Genomic DNA, 21,365 nt, shown 5'->3' on the forward strand with positions numbered 1-21,365 from the left:
AATGCTAACCGTTATCAATGCCACTCCCCCTCGTCTCTTCCCCCCCCTTACTATCCTTCCTCTCGTATTTGTATCCTGGAACATTAAGCTGCCAGTCCTGTCCATCCCTGAGCCACGTCTCAGTAATTGCTATGATATCCCGGTTCCATATTCCTAACCATGCCCTGAATTCATCTGCCTCACCTGTTAGGCCTCTTGCATTGAAATAAATGCAGTTTAGTCCTACCTTGTTCTCTGCCTGCCCTGACTGTTTGACTTGCTCCTTTTCCCAACTGTACTAGTCTCAAATAGATCTCTTACCTTACTATTTCCCCAGGTCCCAACACAACCCCCTCCCCATCCCCATCCCCATCCCCCAACATTCCACCATCATTTACTAGTTTAAATTCTCCCAAACAGATTCGTAGCACCGGGAGTAATCTTGATATTACTACTCTCGAGGATCTCCTTTTTAAATTCCTGCCTAACTTTCTATATTCTCCCCTCAGAATCTCATCCTTTCCCTTTCCCATGTTGTTAGTTCCAATGCGTACAACAATTTGCCGCTGGTCCCTCTCCCCTTTGAGAACATTCTGCACGCTCTCCAAGATATCCTTGATCCTGGCACTAGGGAGGCAACACACAATTCTGAGTTTTTGCTGCTGGCCGCACAAATGCCTGTCTGTGCCTCTGAGTAGAGTGTTCCCTATCACAATCGATCGCTTGGAAACCAACGTACCCCTCATTACATTAGAGCCATTCTCGATACCAGAAACTTAGCTGTTCGTGCTACATTGCCTTGAGAGCCCATGACCCCCTACATTTTTCAAGACAGCATACTTGCTTGAGATAAGGATAGCCACAGAAGACTCCTGCACTACCTGCTTACCCCTCCTACCTTTCCTGGAGTCAACCTATCTACCTGACTGCATCTGTGGCTTTTCTCCCTTCCTATAACTGCCATCCATCACAGCCGCTAGCTCCTGTAAATTCCTTATTGCCTTTAACTGTCACTCCAACCGATCCATGTATCAAATAGGATTCACAATCAAAGACAGTTCCTGCAGACTAACATGGAAACTCTTCCTCAATTCCCACATTCAACAGGAAGAGCAAATCACTCTCCAGAAGGCCATCTTTGCACCTTAACAATCTACAGACCCAGAAAATAACACCGTCTTATTGTTCTTAAAAAAACACTGTTCAAGGTTAACTTAATACTTATGGCTTATATTTTTAAATTATTTTACAGTTTGGACTAGTAGCATGTCGGTTTTGTCTTTGTTTCTGAAGCGCTTTAATGATTAACTTCTTTGTAGTATTGTAGCTGCAGTGATTTTCAAAAACATAGTCAGAGATAGTTTTTGAAGACTGCTGGATTTTTGTTTCCATTACTAGCTGATGAACTTTTCCAAAGTAAAGAGCTGTGCTCAAGGTTTTCAGTTTAGAAGGTGAGAGATTGACTCTTCTTTTTCTATTGATTGGAGGAAACTGCGACACCTTAAAAAATTTATTTGAATTTCAGTTGACAGTTTCACAGAAAACTTAGCGAAACCTGGATGTCTGAAACAGCATTAAAGAATGGACATAATTTAAGAACTATTAAGAAATAGATTATTTCAGTGTAAGACATTTAGTTTTAAAGTGTCAGGCCAAAAGTGTTTGGTTACAACCTTGAATGGGTTATTTGAAAGTGAGAAATTCTAAGCTCAGTTGCGAGTTGAGGAATCAGTCGGTAAATCTGAGAAGTTGGTTGTTCTGTCCTTCACTTTGAAACCAATTTAAGAAAAAAGCCCATTTGGAAAAGCAATCTATTACTCCCTTTATAAGTGCATTATTAGAAACTTCAGTTTTTCATGGTCAGGAGATCACTATTTTTATTTGTTAACTGGCATGAAATCATCAAAGGCAGCATTCTCAAAGAAAAAGACAACTTCATAACTTTCAAGTAAAGACTGAATTACCTTGCAGTGATCTAATGTCTGAACAAAAAAGGTCTGCAATAAAGAGAGCAATGAATTTTCTGTTAAATATGTTGTCTAATCAATAATCTGATTTACTGTGTTTATCGCACGTGGAATCTAAGTTCCACCAATTCTACACTGTCATATTTTCTGAATACAGTCAGTTTTGTTCTGTGACAGGTCTTCTATTCTTAATTTACTCAGCAAAGGAAAATATGTCTAAAATTTCAGATAGTGTCTACTTATAGGAATAGAAGGGAATGGTCGCTTTAATGATCAAATTCACAAAGCAATGCATCCTGCTGCCTTTTCTGATGAGAATGATTTATGCCCCAACATCTCCTGTACATTTTCTGAAACAATAGTGCTGTGCCAATATATGTTCAGATCATTCTCCATGCAATTCTATAACAATACTTTCTTAGTAGCATCAAAAACCAAATAATCCTACCAGAAATTATTAAACACAAAGTTGGGCAGTCTGTACGAGACTGAATGCCCCTTAATCGTAATTCACATACCGCCCTGAATACATACTGGAATTTTAGTACGTGAAGATTGCGATAAAAAGCTCTCCAGACATGATAATTTAAATTGATTTTCAGCACATGGTATGAACTGCAGTTGAGTTCACGTTCTCGTATTTTCATGGTTCAATTCAGAGGTCATCAAAAGCTACATTTAATTAAATTTGCTTAAGAAAGGTAAGGAACAACCTTTGCACAGCATAAGTTTTCAGAAATATTTTAGTATTTATTGGAATCACAAGAATGCAGAATTTTCAACTCACAAAACACTTTAAAAAAAAAAGCTCAAGATCCTTTCTCTCTATCAATTTGTTAATTCATCATACTGAAGATTTGCCCTTTTTCCTATTTTTATTTGCGATCAGAGGAAGCATGCTCTGGTATTTGATTTTTCATTTCAACATTTTCTACTTTCTTTTAAGACTTTTCTACTTTTCTTCTCTCTCCTACTGATGGCACTGACTGCAAGTCACATTCCTCAGACAAAGTAACCAGGATTCACCTGAAAGCACTAACATAGTACTGGATGGCCAAACCAGTTCACAAATATGCATTTTCACCAGGATTTGCAATATAATGATCAGATAAAGGAATTATGGCTAATTTTTCTTCTCTCACCAGAAGCATGGAGAAAACTTAAGCATCATGGTCAATGAACACAGATAAGAAGAGTTAAATTAGTTGAAAATGGACATTGAATCTGTGGCATTCCTGTGACTTCACTTCAGAATCATGTTTACACTGGACAAACTTCATGGGTAACTTTACTCTTCATTTCTCTTTCATCCTGTCACCATTATTTTTCACCTTTGTAGGAATCTGTTTATGATACATGTGCCCAAGTTCTTTGCTACTACTGGTGGGCCAAGTGTATTTTGAGGAAAAATTTCACCTCAGCTATTTATAAAATTTCAAAATGATTGCTAGGAGCAGTGAATATTGTCAGCAAGTCATTTGACAAGTTTCTGCATAGTAGGCCAGTTAGTAAGGTTAAACCAAATGGAATCCAGGGAGAGCTAGCCATTTGGACACAAGATTGGCTTGAAGGAAGGTCACGTGACGCTGGGTTGTTTTTCAGACTGCAGGCCTTTGATTAGTTGTGTTCCACAAGGATCTGTACTGGGTCCACCGCTTTTTGTCATTTATATAGACAACTTGGTTGTGAATATAGCAGGAACGGTTAGTAGGTTTGCAGATGACACCAAAATCTGTGGTATAGTGGACAGTGAAGATAGTTATCTCAGGGTACAACGGGACCTTGATCAGATGGGCCCGTGGACCGAAGAGTGGCAGATGGAGTTTCAATGTGAGATGTTATATTTTAGAAAGGCAAATCAGGGCAGGACTTATACACCTAATGGAACGTCCTGGGCATGCTGCCATACAAAGTGCAGGTTCTTTGAAGCTGGAGTCTCAGGTTGACAGAATAATGGAGTTTTGTATTCTTGCTTTTATTGCCAGTACTTTTGTTAGGCCACATAAACCTCTTGTTAAATTTGAAAGGGTGCAGAAAAGAGTTACAAGGATGTTGGAGGGTTTGAGTGAAAGAGATAGGCTGGGACTATTTTCCCTAGAGTGTCAGTTTACAAAGTCATGAGGAGCATAGACAAGGTGAATAGGCAAGGTCTTTTTCCCAAGATAGGGGAGTTCAAAAACTACATGGTATAGATTTAAGGTCAGAGGGGAAAGATTTAAAAGGGATCTAACAGACGTTTTCACGCAGAGGGTGATGCATGTTTGGAATGATTGCCAGAGGAAATGGAGGAGGCTGGTACAATTAAAGACATTGGATGGAGAATGTCATAGGAAGAGTTTAGAGGAATAGGAGCCATATTCCTCTAAAATGAGACTGCATTAATTGGGGCTGTCTGGCCAGCATGGACAAGTTGGACTGAAGGTTCTCTTTCCATGTTGTATGACTCTATGATTCGATAACTGCCATAGTGATAGAATGCTAGATTCTCAATTGACAGATCATATTAATTTTTGCCATCATAGTTAAGATGCAATAAACTCACATATGTATGTAACAACTCAGCTTGTACAACTATTGATAATCATAATTTTTTTTTTTTTTAAGGACACTGAAGTACCATAGCTGTGTAAGAATTTTATTTGTGCCTCAGATAAACTCTGTAGGTAGGACTGTAATACTGACAATAGCAACAGAAAACAACTTTGCTGCAGGCCAGATCAAGTAAGGAAGGTAGGTTTACTTCTTGAAAGGACACCAGATACTACTTAAGCTTGCATTTAGTATTACTGATTTGTACCAACGTCACACAAGGTTCCCCTTAGGCCATCTTGACAATTCGAGAGTTTTCAAATAAATTTTTAATTTTCAATTGAGGACTTCAAAGAACATAAAACAATATTTATAGTTCCAGAGGCTTGAGTTTCATTGTACCTTTTGTCAATGCCTTTTCAAAAATAAAATGAATTTAAATTCATAAGCTTACCTGAATATGGAGGCATGATCCTTCTCCCATCTTGAGGACAGTGAGGTGCATCTAAACAGGCACAGAACATGACATGTAGCACTTATCAGCCAGGAACTACATATCCCTTGACAATGTGAGACTCAGTGAAGACCTATCCACCACTCAACCTCTCGTCCTCACAAACACATGCAAATGCGAGGCAGTGACCATCTCCAGTAAGAGACAATCTAATCACCGACCCTTGACTTTTAAAAACATTACTATCACTGAATCCCCACTATCAACATTCTTGGGGTTATTATTGTTCAGAGACCCAACTGGACCGCCAATTAAACACAATGGCTACAAGAGCTGCTCAGAAGCGAGGGATACTGTGGCGAGTAGTTCACCCCTGACTCCCCAAAGCCTGTCCATCATCTACAAGGGGCACGTGTCAGGAGTGTGACAGAATACTCCCTATTTGACTGGATGAGTGCAATCCCAACAGCACTCAAGAAGTTTGACACCATCTAGGTCAAAGCAGATTGCTTGATATTTTTGTGCGCGTGTATGTGTATATGTGCACGCATATGTGTGCGTGTTTGGATACAAGTACACTTGTATGTGTCTGCATGTGTGTGTGTGTGTGGTGATGAGCAGAGGTTTAGTAATGCTCCTGGGTAGAAAGAGTGAAGTGCTCTCCAGCTGTCATTTAAATGTGACACACTGAAGTTGGAGCTAGGAAAGTTGGTACTTCGAGTGCGCTTAGCCATGAAGTTTGGCATTTTGCCCACAGATGATTATGCAATGGGCTGAGAAGAATGTAATTGCATGAGAAACCCTGACCCTTCTGAGCAGAAGAATCTTTTGCCTTAAGAGTCGCCTTGACAATTAATCTTTTTAAAAAAATCCACCCACTTCTTCAAAGGATGTGAACAGGAACCATTCTGATTAAGAAAGGCAGCCTGAAGACTAGTGCCTGTGGGCAGCTCAAAATAATCAGACTACAGCATTGCAAAAGGATGAATGATCCGCTATACTCTGTCAAGTTAAGGGCCATGTCAATGCAATGCTAACTTTAACTCCTAAGGGCATGAAACATTGTAACTTTGCCACTGCAGTAAACTGTCACAGCAATACTGGATGGCAGGCATATCTGTTAAAATGCTTCATGTGCACTGAATATGTCACAATTCATTAGAGCACTTGTTTCACAACCTGGACCATAGTGGAATCGGCTCTCTCCCATTTGAGAAGACTCTCAATTAAAACAGAAAAGGATCTACAACACTCAGTGCCTCATTTACTATCAGGTTACCGACTTTTCATCCTAACCAGCAGAACGTCCATATTGATAGTTTTTTTGCCCAAAGATTGCATGGGAAAGATGATAATAACAAAAGACAGCTTCAATCAGTACACTGGAGATATTTCAGTTGTATACTTTATAAAATTTTATATTTTCTTTCACCTACTCAAATTTGTTGATAAAATACATGTACGGTTTATTCCTAATCCTTAACGCCACTCTTACGGATAACACAAACATTCACATCTCAGTTTGCCTGCCTATGCAGAAGAGGAGATTGAATATGCACGTGTCAGGAAGAAGCCTTCATTCCACCATTCACAGCTACACATGAGGTGGCAACATCTTAGAAATTCTTGCATAATGGCGATGGGCTTGATGACAATGATAAATCTTTGTGGCTTCATAAGCAGTCTCTGGGTCCCACTCCCACTCCAGTGGCCAAAAAAAAAGACAAACTAAACCCCAGTTCCACCCTCGGACCACCTTAGACAGCCATCTCAGATGAAGAAGAACTGGGACCATCAGAAGATGCACTGTAAAAGATGTTCCTCCCCACCCTTGATGCACAGAGAAAACATTTATGTTTTTGTGGTCATTTATCCACAGTTGACTCAGGGTCACATCTGGTCAGCACAGCATCTCATAAGCCTACACTAAGATACGTTTAAATCTGCTTTTGGAAAATATTTATTAAACAATCCAATTGTGATAAGAGTTACACTGGAAACCAATTTAAGACCATCACCCCATCCTGCAGAGTGATGCATTAGCATGTACTTGAAGCGACATACATATATGCTCAGAAACTTGTTTTATGCAGACAAAAGGAATTTGTACACACATTGCACCAAAAAGAGGTGACAGCCAAACTCCACTCACTATCCTATGGCAATGCCTAGACCAATCAGAATTGACTTGCCTGGCTCTGAGAATTAAGATTGACATTTAACTGCTCTTGCTATATCATCGTGGCAATGATCTTTCAACCAATGAATACCTTGTTCTTATTCTATATTAATTGCTGTCATACTTTTACAAATCCATTTCTCGAATCCTGCTTCTGATGAATGCAAGATGAAAAAATGTAACTTCTAGTCTCCTTTTTGCAATAATCTGCACTGCCAAGTACGTTCTTAATATTGAAATCATTTTGGGACCACATATCAATATTATGTAGAAACATGTTCACAAATATAGCACTTTTAAGACATTAATAAGATGTCTTGTTATCCATGAAAGCTTCTGTTTGGTATCAGAGATAAAGAACAAAAACTAATGACTGCTGATCATCACTGGTGCTCACATGAACAACTTGTGGAGCTATGTTCGAAGCACTGAGGCTGCCAGACACCACTAGTCTCCGGGAGGAACATGATTAAGTGCAAACTTAAACTGATGCGCAGTCACTCGGACTTAATACTGTGTTATTTCCTCACCAGCTCTCCAATGAATGAATGAATGTCTGCTGGTCAGAGATGTTGGAGAAATACGTGCATAAACCCCAGTGTATTTCCATGCTAAAGTTCTGGCTTGGAAATGGAGGAGGAAGCAACTGCAACAAAACTAAAAAACTTTACAATGAATGCCAAACATAATGGAAAGTCTAAATGTTAGGCAGGAATGCTTGTGTCCACATAGATTAGTCAAAATAACTTTCACATGTCGGATACACTCCATTTTACCCTGTGAGAATAACACTGTGCTGATTGGGACAAATATCAAATAGATCCAGCAACTGAAAACTAGGCATCCATAAGGAGCAGCAGAATGGTATTTAAACACAATCTGCAACCTCCACTCCATTTCCCCCACTCCCTCATTATCATCATGCTGGAGGACAATCAAAAATGTAGCATGAGTTAATAATCTGGTGAAAACACAGGATGACAGGTACTTCCATGCTAAGTAGTGGAAATCTACTACACATTTTCAGCTCTGATCTCCAGCATCTGCAGTCCTCACTTTCTCCTCTAAGTAGTGGAAATATCATGCAATAGACAAGGCTAAAGTGATTTTACAATTAAAGATAAGATCAAAACATTGCATTCCTATCCATCCGAACATGAATAGTGGTAGACAATTAAATGACTAACAGAAGGCAGACAGTCCATAAATATGTGTATCCTCAATGATAGTGGAGCCAACTGAACAACCTGAAGAGGAGCCATATTGGACTCAAAACATTAACATTGTTTCACTCTTCACAGATGCTGCTCAACCTGATGAGTTTCTTCAGCATTGTCGGTTTTCGTCACTTATTACATTCTCCAGTTTGTGACTTGTTTTGTTTTAGCTGAACAGGAATGTCACTGTGAATGTAATTTCAATGGGTTGGAGTGTTAATGAATATTAATGACATACTAATGAATGCAAACTACGTCCCTGACCATCACAGTCAGGAAGGACCATCTATCTAAAAGGTTCTGAGAATTTGATTTCAAAATTTTAAATTGATATCAGGAATCTCAAGTTAAACTGCCCAAACAATTAATTGGCCCCCCAAACTCCATGCCTGGCCCTTCTGAATGTCCTAGGCATGCTAGCAATGTTCCGCTCAAGGATATTCTTCACTTGTGATGCAACAGTACATAATTAGCTCCCATGAATGTCCCCCTAGTGAAGGAGAAAAGTGATGGACATGAATAACAGTTAACTGGACAAAGAAACAAGTGTCTGAAAAGAAGGAAGGGAGAGAGCCTGTAACATGCTAAATCTGTAATGTGGAGTTTGACTGATCCTATTAACTTGTAAGCACTGGCATGGTTTGTTGGTAGTAATCAAAGTTGAAGTGATCTGTTACTCCTAAAGTCTGGCTATATTGATTCTAAAGCATTTAGCGTGATTCATGTGGTATTACTGTGCTACTATTAAAGGAACTGAACAAAAGAAAACCTGCACAATGGTGCTGTAGGTCAGATTGAATATTAAATTGATGAGATTAAAGTTATTGCTAGATTTATAACGACCGTGCCACATGGGCTAGTTGCTTGGAGAAATGGGCAGAGATAGCATTAATGTCTTATCAATTTTGTGAGGGCTAGAGAACAGAGAACTAGTGATGTAAGGCGATCAAAAAATTTGATGAGGCTGCCAGAAGACAAATGGCCAATTACTGAACCTTAAGAAGGCAAGCTTGGCTGATCATGCAAGTAGCAAGTACTCAGGGTAGAAGAAACAGTGGCCCGAGAGAATAGCTAGCTAGCTGAAGACACAGCAGGCAGAACAACTGCTTGGAGACCAGAGGTGAGAGCTGATCACTCCCTCTCTTCTGACTCTCAGTTAATCCAAGGCAACTTTGCATGTGAGTATAAGTCTCATGAAGTGTAAGTTTCTTTTGAATTTTGTTCATAATGCATCATGCCCACATGGAAATTTAGGGTCTTGACTGGTGATACCCACAGAAAACATCGAAAACAAAAAGGGGACATTCATTTACAAGGTGTATTATTTCAATAGATTACTAACTTGCCACTCGAAGGCCCCAGCATTACCACTTGTTTATCAGCATCTACAAGCCAGTTCCTTGAAGCTTAATTCTTAAATACACTTTCCTTCGCTATACAGCAGAATTCTAGATTTATTGTTTGTTGCAGCTCCATAACTCATTGTACACTGGGCTGCTGACTCTTGTTGTAGTCGACAGCAATCCCCAAGTTAACTTGCTAATCTCAAAAGGCCATCAATGAAGAACACAGATTGCCTGGAATCTGGTGTGAACAGATGCGTTTATAAAAACCTTCTGTTATGTCATCTAAAGGATCCATTGGAAGCTTTTATATTCAGATTAATGATTGAAGCATAGGTCCCAATGTGTATCAGCTATCTGATAACTTCCAGTTTGCATAAACTTAAAGTCACAAATGTCAGTCACCTGGAAATATCCAGTTAAAACAATAAAAGGTCTTTCTGGTTACTAATTTTGCTGAGTCCTGTTGTTTTAACTTTGGCTGACAACTGGTTGAATGAGATTTGTGCAAAAGGTAGTGCTGACATGGTTCTAGCACAGCACAATGCATGGCCAGCTTTTAATCTTCTTAAATACTGCTTCTCGTGATGATCAGTATAACGAGATTTCACTATCTGTGTAGACTTTTTAAAACTATAAATCCTAGGCACAATATCTCAAAAAGGATATGGACATTTTTTCCACAAATTTATCATGTTCATCTTCTGTTTCAGGGAACTTCTTGATATCCCTTTCAAGACACTGGATTTGTCGTTCCATAGCATCCAAACTGCTCTTCAGGTTTTGTTCTGAAACTGAGCACAACAAAGAATTCTTATGAGAAATCAACCGCGGTTCAGAATATTTCAAAATTTGCTGACAATAACTTCCATCTTCTCTCGGCATTTTTAAGTAAACAAAATAATTCTACCATGTGCTGGACCATTTTCCCAAACCACAGGTTGCAACGTTATTCAGATTTAAAACAATACGAAAAATATTAAACAGATAACATTGGGAAGATATCACAATCACAACCAATCAGTCGAGTGTTGACACTTACTCATTATATAAATTATAGATCTAATACTTCATGTCATTGTTGTAATACCAAACTTTAAATAAAAGTGAAGCTTTGAAGTTGACATTTGATCTTCAAAATCTGTATCATGCTTCCTCAATATGATTTTCTGATCCCTGACACTGAAGGCATCTTTGTGGATGACGAATGACTTTTTTAAAAAATTCAAAAATCTTGCATTTGAGTGCATATTCTGTTCATATTTTACTTCATAGACACTTTCTGTGTCTATACTTCTAACTGTACACGCTCGTGCCTACTTGTTATGCTGTGATTACACCCTTCAGACAGTGGGGATTCTTTAGTACTTTAGTTTTATTTTATTTCTTAGGGCCTGACCTGTAAATGAAACTGAATGTTCACCCAACCTGCAGATTTCAAAATTGGCAATTTTGAAACTGGTTCCTATTTAACTTTAAATTATAATAGAAACTCACAGTATTAGGTAAATGATAAGGACAGAAACTTCAAAATAGTCACTGGCTTTCATCTGTCTGTCCTGGTACAATAATCTCCCTTTCTCTAAATTTGCAACCCACGAACAACAGACTTGATCTTAAATTACCCACGAGCAATAGCAAGGAAATTGATGGATGCTTATTTAAGGTCACGTCTAGGGCAACATCATATTTCAAACATTTTCTTTATAATCTGTAAAGTTACGTCATCTCTTCCGAAGATGAAAAAGCAAGCAGCTGCCAAGCGAGAGAAATTAAGATGGATTAATCTCTAATTAACCCATGGTCATAAAAGACATACGATAATGCTATAGATGATTAACTAATGTATCAATTAAAAAATATCATGCAATAATTCTTTCATTTTGTACTTCTCCCAAACAATGGGTTTTATTTAAGTAATCTGTCTCAGTTTCCATTTGGGTACAGAATACAGTAAAGTATAAGACAGTATAAAAAGCATTTCACTTGCTTAGCTCAAGTCTCATACTTGATATAAAATGAATCACTTTGCAGTCTAGTCTCTGTTAGTAACAGTTCAGTCCTGTGATTTGTGGTAATTCAATATGAGAATTGCATATGATATTACCGTCATTGCATTATCAGACAGAAAACAAGAGAACTGCCGATATTGGGAATCTGAATTAAAAATGAAAAATTGCTGGTGAACCTCAGCAAGTCCAGAAACATCTGAGGAGAGAAAGCAGAGGCAACATTTCAGGTCCAGTTCTGAAGAAGGGTCATTGGACCAGATATATTGAATCTGCTTTCTCTCCACTGATGCTACTCGAACTGCTGTGGTTTTCTAGCTATTTCAGTTTATTGCATCGAACAGACAGAAATGAGAGTCATTAAAAAACACAACATGAAAAACACTTGTGATATTGTAAAGTTTGAATTTTTTTGCATAAATATCAAATTCAAACTTTGATGAGATCAAATATTTCATTCTGTCACCAAAATACTGATGCTGGAAATTTGAGAAACAAGTAGTTCTGAAAACACTCATTAGGTCAGGCAGTAACTTTGGAGGGACAAGGTTTGAAATGTTTGAAGTCTTTTAGAATGAGAAGACACCAGAGATTGAAAAGCATTTGAACATAACAAGATAAGAGGAAGTCTTAGGATAAGAGGAAGTGCAAAAATAGTGGGCATAAATACGAGAAAATAAATTGAATTGGCTGTGCTTGTTTTGAGTGCAAAATGGGAGTTAGTTAGATGGAAGAAGTTACAAGACAGCACAATGAAACAAATCAAAGATCACAGAGCTAGTTCCAATTGTTCATGAACATAGAGAAAAGAATAAAAATGAACTTTAAAATTCTAAATTTGCTCACCTTCTCTGTGACCTCCTTGCAACCCCACAACCTTCAGAGATGTTTGCCCTCATCTAAAGTTCTGCCCTCTTGAACATGCCTGATTTTAATTATTACGTCATTGATGGCTGTACTTTCACAAGCTCTAGACCTCTTCTCCAATCCTCACTTTATTCCTCTCCCACATCTTTGTCCTTTTAGACAATCTTTTAAGCTTACCTCTTTGATGAGCCCCTTCGTCACTAGATCTGATAACTCCTTTTGTGGCTTAGTGTTATTTCTGTTCTAATGCTCCTGTGAAGTATATCAGGATGTCTTGTGAAACTAAATGCATTATATATATTGCTGTTGTTGTTATGATGTGGAGGTGTTGAAGTTGGACTGGAATGGACAAGTTCAGAAGTCACATGGCACCAGATAACACTTCACCTGAAGAAAGTATGGCCCTCCAAATCCAAAAGCTTATGATTTCAAATAAACCGGTTGGACTATAACTTGGTGTTGTGGGACTTCTGACGCTATTGTTGCTGTTATAGATTTCATCAACAGCACAGTGTTCCAATACAGGATCCACACCTATGCATTTATTCCACATTAACATAATTCGACTTGTTAAAAAAAAACTTTCAACTAAAGTCTTAAGTTGTTGAAATTAGAATTAAAGTTAAAATACTGAGGACGTGCCTTGTGCTGTCCCTTATGGCTAGGAGTTGTGTTGCCATTCTAAAATGAAAACTGAATTTGGCCATCAATTTTGTACAGAATTATGTTTTATGTACAATGAACACATAAATAGATTGGTAAACAAAGATTGGTAATTGGACACTGATCACATATGGATCAATGACTTGACTTGAAGTGACAGATACCTCACGATGATTTAATTTTTTTCGATGTATAATTCCAGTGACTATACTTCGGAATCAATAGCTCCAGCATAGTGTGCCTTAGTTTGCTGTACAACATAATAAATGTGGATGCTTGTTTGTGAAGTATCATGATTATGTTGTTTAGGAGATGTGTGGAGATAAAAACAGTAGTAGGCCATTCAGCTCTTAGCCTGCTACAGCCTGGTTTTAGATCATGACTGATCTGTACTTCAACTTAATTTACCTAGTTTGAAACACTCCAGGATCAGCTTACCAAACAAAAGAATAGCAGACACAGAAATGAAGCTCTTTCCTGACAGTTAAAAATGCAATAATGAATAAATAAAATAATTATTGTTACATATATCTAGGAAGCTCCAGTGAGAAGTGTTGTGTCACCACAATCCTGCGCCATTTTGAGTTACAAAAAGAATGGAAAGAAACTACTCAGGTCGAGTTCATCTTCTGTTCAAATTTGGTCTCAAGCATGGCTCCAGGGCTTCTGCAAGGTGGTCCGGTCTTCAAGAAGTCCCTGCTCCAAGTACAGCCACAACAACAGTGATGCCCAGGAGACCCCAAGCTCCACTGTTGCCACCAACATCTCCAAGAGTCCCTGTTCCAGGCTTCACTTGACTTATGCTTCCCAATGAAGGTCAAGCTTCTGGTGGTTGGCACCTTTCAGGTCACAAATACGCTGTGGGCAAATGGAGGCTGCCTCGAGCCACTCTGGCCCTGTGAGCCCCTTGCAACCGATAAATTTGAAGAAAAATTGTGGGATATGAGGAATCAACTGGGAGTAGGACTAACTGCATTTGTCTTCAAAAGACTCACAGACACAATATAGCTGATTAACCCCTTTCTGCATTATATGATTCTATTCCAAAAAAGGAAAAATATAGATATACAGGTAAAGAAGGAAAGCTAACTCCTCTTGGCAAGGCAACTGCTCAACCTTTTGATCAAGGTAAGTTGGTCTTTCATTGGGAGAGAGAAGACAGTTATAGATAAAAACAAACTGATAAATACACAAGTGCAAACCTGTTTAAGATTTGTATCAGTATTGGTGAATTTATAACATTCCGAAAGGGTGAAGAAAGGATCAGTCTATAAGCCAATCCCATCTGACCCCACAGTACAACCTCACACAGATATTTATCCACAAGTTTGTGCTAACCTGGAGAAGCACCACTGCAGAAGGGAAAACACTGCATTGCAGCAAACCAAGAAGCAACAGTGGTTAACTTCCCTTCACTTGACAATCTTTGGAACAAAATATCGACAGAAGCCATAAGCCAATAATGATTGCGATTTAAGTGCTGTGATGGCCCAAAATTTTGGGCTCGACTTGTGTTACTTTTCTCACAAAGGACAATACTAAAATATTTCCCACTGGACCAAAATTGAATTTATCAATTTCTTCACATCATTTATGCAATTTTTCCACTTTTGTTCAAGGCCATGAACTATCCATGGCTAACCTGCAATACTGCTGCCTTAAACCAGCAAAAGTGTGAGTGGTTGGTGTTATAATATTTCTAGATCTTTCTACAGATCCATATTACTCTGTAGGAAACAATCCCTGCACTGTCCTTGTAAAGCTCCGTAAGATCACAGCTGAAATTCACAACCCAGGAGAATTTACTTCTGAAAGTTTCTTTCCAAATGCATTTAGTGTATAGGCAAATGGTATGACTGAGAAGATTTGGATGGTCTCTCTGTTTTCTTCCAAGTTAAGTTTTGGTCACTGATTAAAGAAATTCAATGATATTACATGTATAGTTAGGGTCAAATGTACACACCATTGACTACACCTCTAGATTCACACATTGCTCCAAACCCTCATTACATACCTACCAATAATCACAATTCAAATCTAACACAGAACTTCATCTCATCCTTACAAACTTATCACCATTGAAAACCTTAGACTACATCTCAAGTCGTACACAATTCCAGCTATTTAACTCTGATGGTCACAGTCCCCAGTCACACTTCACTCCTGGATAGTATTTTACCTTTTTTGCAGAACAAGGTGCTTTTTAACTAGAGGGAAAGGACTGAATGGCTGCCTGCAGCCATTGTATAGATGTCCTCAACCCCACTGGAGGAGATGGTGGGTAGTGGGGAGTGTCCTTCCTCCATTGAAAACATGTTCAACTGAGCAAGATTAAGAGAAGGCAATATTCAGAGCATGGAGCTTCAAAACATGGAGCTGCCATTCATGTCACAATCTGCTTGGCCCTGTATAGCTCCTTCATGTACCACTTCCTATTGTGCAAAGTTGTCTGCATCAAATTAGCATCTATTGTGGCTCATAGCAGAAGTTACCATCTGCTCTGCCATTGTCATTGTGATGTCAAAGAATACTTTAAAAAAAAACACAGACAGTAAGAAGCTGAATAAAGTGGTTAGCACTGCTGCCGCACAGCACCAGAGTCCCAGGTTCAATTCCAGCCTCGGGCGAGTGTGTGTGGAGTTTGCACATTCTCCCAGTGTCTGCGTGAGATTCCTCCGGGTACTCCGGTTTCCCCTCACTGTCCAAGGATGTGCAGGTCAGGTGAATTGGCCATGCTAAATTGCCCATAGGTTTGGTGCGTTAGTCAGAGGGAAATGGGTCTGGGTGGGTTACTCTTCGGAGGGTCGGTATGGACTTGGGCCAAAGGTCCTGTTTCCATACTGTAGGGAATCTAATCTAATCTAATATAACTAATATTTTACAGAGGTCAAAGGAGGAAATTGTCATGGGAGGTTGGAAAAGATTATTTTTCTTAAACATAAGACAAGTTCAGGAAGTATTTCTGGTCTAAATATTCTTCCCTGGTTAGTATTAAACATCAATAGAAAAATAATTCACTAAACCTAACATAAAACATCTTCGGCTAATTGAGTTCTCACAAGGTGTGACATTTTGATTCTCTTTTTATATGGCTTGTTTTGGTGACGGAGGTTAGAAAGAGTGATTGCATTTATCAAGGAGTGGATACATTGTTGTTAATGAATCCCGGGCAAACTGCTTTATTCAAAGAAAAGATTAAATGGGCATGCAGCACAGCGGACTGATATTCACAGATTAGCTCATATTCTGAATCACCATCTCTTACTGAAATCACTCTACCACTGGTTTGAAATAAAGGTCTCATGAGGATATTTAATACACAGACTATTAATGGCCATTGGTATATGCTCTGCACCAAAGTTTGAGCTGTAAGCAGAATACTCCCATGAGACTTTTCATCCTCTCTAAAGGAAGCCACTTGCATTAATCATGGCCAGGATTCAACTGGTCAATATGATTACTGTTTTCTCCATGATGCTACCCATAGGTTCATGGTAGGGACATAAGAGCAGGAATAAAAAAATTATTGGGTTATTATGTGCTGAGATCATTCAGAAGATATTGTTCGCCTTTACATTGAGACTCTTTTGTCAGGTATAATAGGCTGAGAACTGATAGGTAGAGCGGAGAGTTGGGAGCAGTGATGGATGGGTACCAGAAGTTTACATGTATCCTGTCAAAGACATAATATGATTTTTTTCTGTTCTTGCCCGATAAGATTCAATATTGCAGAAATTCTTGATTATGACTTAACTCAATGTGTATTTTCTTCTGCATCTCCAGTTGAATAACTGCAAGAGAAATCATTATCACTATCCTGAATGCAAAGCAAATTTCAATTAGACCTCTGTAGAATCTGGGAGAAATTCTAGCGAAAACAATTTATCATTACTATCACTGCTACAAGGCTTGAATTGGATTTATGTCAATAATTAATTGTTAGTGGCTTTCTTTAAAAATCTTGGCTGTCAAACAAAGTAACATGAAATGAAGGTTTGTGTCATGAGGTTGGGGAGGGGATTAGGTCCATGTTCCTGGAACTGATAACACCTGAAACTATTGAAGGAGAATTCCTTACATCTAAGACTTAAAATGTCATGGTGTAATAGGTCTATTATCAGAATCAGCGTAAAATGCAGGCATTAATTGGTTATTGGACTTCCAATAAGCTCATTAGAAGGGCTGCAGCATACTTTACACAAAGTCAGAGGAAGAGATGTTCCTGGATAACAAATAAGCACTTCAATAGTGATTGCTCACAGCTTTTCCGTTCAACATAAGGATGGTATTGAAACTCAAACAGTTTCACCTGACCTTCATCTCTAAGATGCACTGCAAATCAATAGTCATTGGGAAAGCAGCCTTTATAAATGAGCATCACTAAGACTGTCACTCACTACTAATGTGAATGCAAAATATATAACAAATCAGTGCAGTATTTACTCTGTCAGCCCTATTTCACTAAATAGAGAATCCTGTACCTTCTGGACTGCCATCTTGATTAGTCGATATAAAGGGAAGGATGTTCAAACTTACCAGGTGTGAAGTGAATTAGTAACTGGTTGTCAAGCATTGCCCAATCGACAGTTAAATCAAATGTTACATTTTACACAATTCATTCTTGTTATGGTATGCTTATTTTATGAAATAATACTTGTTCTCTATTTCATCAAATGTTTCTTGTCGTTGGTATTAAAAGGATACTGGCATAGCAGTAATATCACTGCACTAATAACCCCAATGCCCAAGCTGTTGCTCTGGGGACGGTGGCTCAAATGGCAGTTCGTAGAATTTAAGTTCAATTAATAATTCTGGAATTGAAAGCCAGCCTCAGTAATAGTGCTCATTAAACCACTATTGATTGTTGTAAATATCCAACTGATTCATAAATATCCTTTGGGGAAAGAAATCTGCCATCCTTAACCGATCTGGTATACATGCAATTTCAGACCCACGGCAACATATTTGACTCTTAATTACCTTTTGAAATGGCCTTGCATGCGAATCAATTCAATGGTAATTAGAGATAGCAACATATGCTAATCTTGTTGGCAACACCCACATCCATCGAAGACTAAAAAAAAGCCTCCTTTTTTAATGCTCATTGCTAGGCTGGGGAGGGCAGTAGGTACAACTGAGATGCCATTCCTTGATGCGTTCTGGCAGAAGTAACTCAACAGGTGTATTTTTTTAAAGCTAAATTAAAAGCCCAGACATTTCATGCATTTTGCCTTTTCGAACATCTGATAGAAGGAATTATTTATTATAGAACAGAGGGACCTAGGGATGCAGGCACATAATTCTTTGAAGCACATATCGACAGGGTGGTTAAAAAGGCATTTGGTACACTTGTCTCCATTGCTATGTTCTTTGAATATAGGTGTTGGGAAATCATGTTGACGTTGTTTGGGATTCTGGTGAGGCCTTTTCTGGAATACTATGTCCAGCTCTAGTCGCCCAGTTATAAGAATCGATATTATCAAGCTGGAGAGGGTGCAGAAGAGATTTACCAGGATGTTGGCAGGTGTGGGAGGTTTGAGGTATAAAGAAAGGCTGAAACTTTTTTCATTGGAGCACAGGAGATTGTGAGGCAACCTGATAGAAGTTGATAAAATAATGAGAGGTAATGAGAGATAGAGTTAGTGGTAGTTGTCTTTTCCCGAGGATGGGGGATTTCAAGACTGTGGGGCACATTTTGAAGGTGAGAGGAGAGAGATTTTAAAAAGATATGAGAGGCAATTCTTTTTACAAAGAGGGTGGTTCGAGCATGTAATGAACTTCCTGAGGATGCGGGAACAATTACAACATTTAAAAGACATTTGGATAAATACATGACGAGGAAAGGCTTGGAAGGATATGGGCCAGGAATAGGCAGGTGGGACTAGTTTAGTTTGGGATTATGTTTGGCATGGATGAGTTGAACCGAAGGGTCTGTTTGTGTGCTGTATGACTCTGACTCGAAAACTGACTTTTAATGTCTCACAATGTAGAATTCAGTGGAATAAACAAATCATTATTATTTTGTGGTTTCAACTTATGAACTGATGGGTCGGATCTCAACTGAACAACCCCAGATTGTTTGTTTTGCTAAGAGTTCATTGGTGATTGACTTGGTCTTAAAACAGAACTATTTCATATCAAAGTTATTTATCATGCTCCATATACATGTGGCTCGAAGAAATGAACTTCATATATTCCATTGCTCACAATACAAGGCTAAAAAGCACTGTTGTGGTTAATAAATAAAGAATGCCAGGAAAAGAAAAACACAATTAGTTGTCTCTTAATATTTCTATGTTCATCAAAAGGAATAGTAAATTATTTAACATTTTATTGGGAACAACAAAACCTGTCTGAAAACACAATCCGATTTGAGTTTGGTACTATAAAATGACAGCATAAAATAAATTTCACAAGGAATACTTTTGTGAATGAAAATATTTTGATAAAACAGCAAGTAATACAATCTATCCTTTCCCCCAGGTTAACCTTTCTCCCATCTTGCTGCTGAGACTCACTCGGAGTACAAGTGAGGACGGTAAAGTCTCACGCAGCAAGTTAGATACAACAAATGTTTTTTTTTTAAAAAGAATATCATTGTCCCATTGTATCATAATCTAAGATATCTAAAATATTCAGTTTGCAACTATAACAACAGAAAACCAGTGTAAATGTTGAGATAAGATGTACACATATGTTTAGCTGCACCTGTTACTGATGAAAGAAAAAAAACACAAAGAGATTGACCAAACTTGTGTCCTTCTGGTTGTAGACAACTAAATATGCCACTTACCATTGCAAGGTGCAGATTCCAAACTCGAAACACCTCCTTCAGAATCAAATGTTTTCATAAAGTTGAAGGCAGAGCCTCTTGGGAAATGCACATTCTATTGTTTGGCAACTCATCCGATCAGTATGTGGCAACATAATGGATTTTCCTTCCAATGGAGGATTAAAAATTGGCACACCACAAGAAAGCATATGGCCTCAGGGTGATATTTTTAAACTGATTTTTATGGTGTTTGTTATGTCACTTACAGCCAATCCTCTTTAGGCTTAATAGCAGTTTCTCAACTCCTTCGCACTCTACAAAGCTGCTTGGCATTACTCCTATATTCACTAACGAGTAGGGCCTTCCAAAATACACCAGCCAATCTCTCTCACAAACATTTCCTTCTTATGCCACTACGTTTTTTTTTTGCTTTTTGCTACTAACTTCAGATTATTGAACAGCAGTTGCTTGAATTTTGCATTGGAAACAATGTTGCTACCACAATGACACTAATGATAACATATATCCAAGTAAGTTCCAATTTACTTTTCATTGCTAATCTGCGAACGATTTTAAATAATACTTTTCTAGTTTATTTTAAATAAGACACTTACTTTACAATGTATCGTGGCTGACTGAACACTTTTAATGTTTCTCACCCACAATATTCCCATAACTCTGCACACCATTAGTAATCTAAAATATTATCAAATATGAAATATACTCAAAACTGAGCTCCCAATCCAGGACAAAGAATTCTAAACTGTCCACCATCCTCTGAATAAAATGAAAAAAACATTCTTAGCTCTAAATGGCATCGCACTTATTTCTAAATTCCTTAAACAGGGCAAACTTCATATTGACAATTACTCTGTTGATCCCTTTATGTATTTTGTAGGTTTCAATGAGACAACCCCTCATTCTTCAAAGCTCTAGAGATTACTGGACTAGTTTGTACAATTTTTCTTATGACAATCCCACTCTCCTTGGAACAGGTCTGGTGAACCTTTGTTGCACACTGTCTCTGACAATAATATCTTTCCTGAGATAAAGAAATCACAACTGCACAAAGTACTCCAGGTGTAATCTAACCAAGATCCTAATACAATTGAAGCAAGACTCCTGTAAGCTACAAAAATTCACAGTGAAATAGCACCATTCATGAAATGAAATATCTCTACGAGTTTCACAGGAATGCGATAAAACGAAGCCTGACACCAAGTAACATAGGAAGATACTACATCATATGACCTAAAGCATGGCCAAAGAGATATATTTCAGGAATTTTTCAAGGGGTAGTTACTCCAAACCTTGGGCTTATACATCTGAAGGCACAGTCACTGATAGTATAGTGATAATAAGGCAGAAGTAAAAGAGCACAGATAT

The 21,365-nt window shown here is 38.2% G+C and overlaps 1 protein-coding gene across 4 annotated transcripts in view; it reads right to left on the reverse strand.

Moving 5' to 3' along the window:
- Nucleotides 1-21,365, reverse strand: part of diaph2 (diaphanous-related formin 2) — a 734,120-nt gene that overhangs the window by 178,622 nt on the left and 534,133 nt on the right. For all 4 annotated transcript variants that reach the window (XM_043704499.1, XM_043704498.1, XM_043704500.1 and 1 more), the window contains one exon: nucleotides 10,338-10,462. In XM_043704499.1, coding sequence (XP_043560434.1) covers nucleotides 10,338-10,462 — 125 coding nt within the window. The remainder of the gene's footprint in view (nucleotides 1-10,337; nucleotides 10,463-21,365) is intronic.

Source organism: Chiloscyllium plagiosum, chromosome 15 (genome assembly GCF_004010195.1).
Source record: "Chiloscyllium plagiosum isolate BGI_BamShark_2017 chromosome 15, ASM401019v2, whole genome shotgun sequence".
Classification (NCBI taxonomy): domain Eukaryota; kingdom Metazoa; phylum Chordata; class Chondrichthyes; order Orectolobiformes; family Hemiscylliidae; genus Chiloscyllium; species Chiloscyllium plagiosum.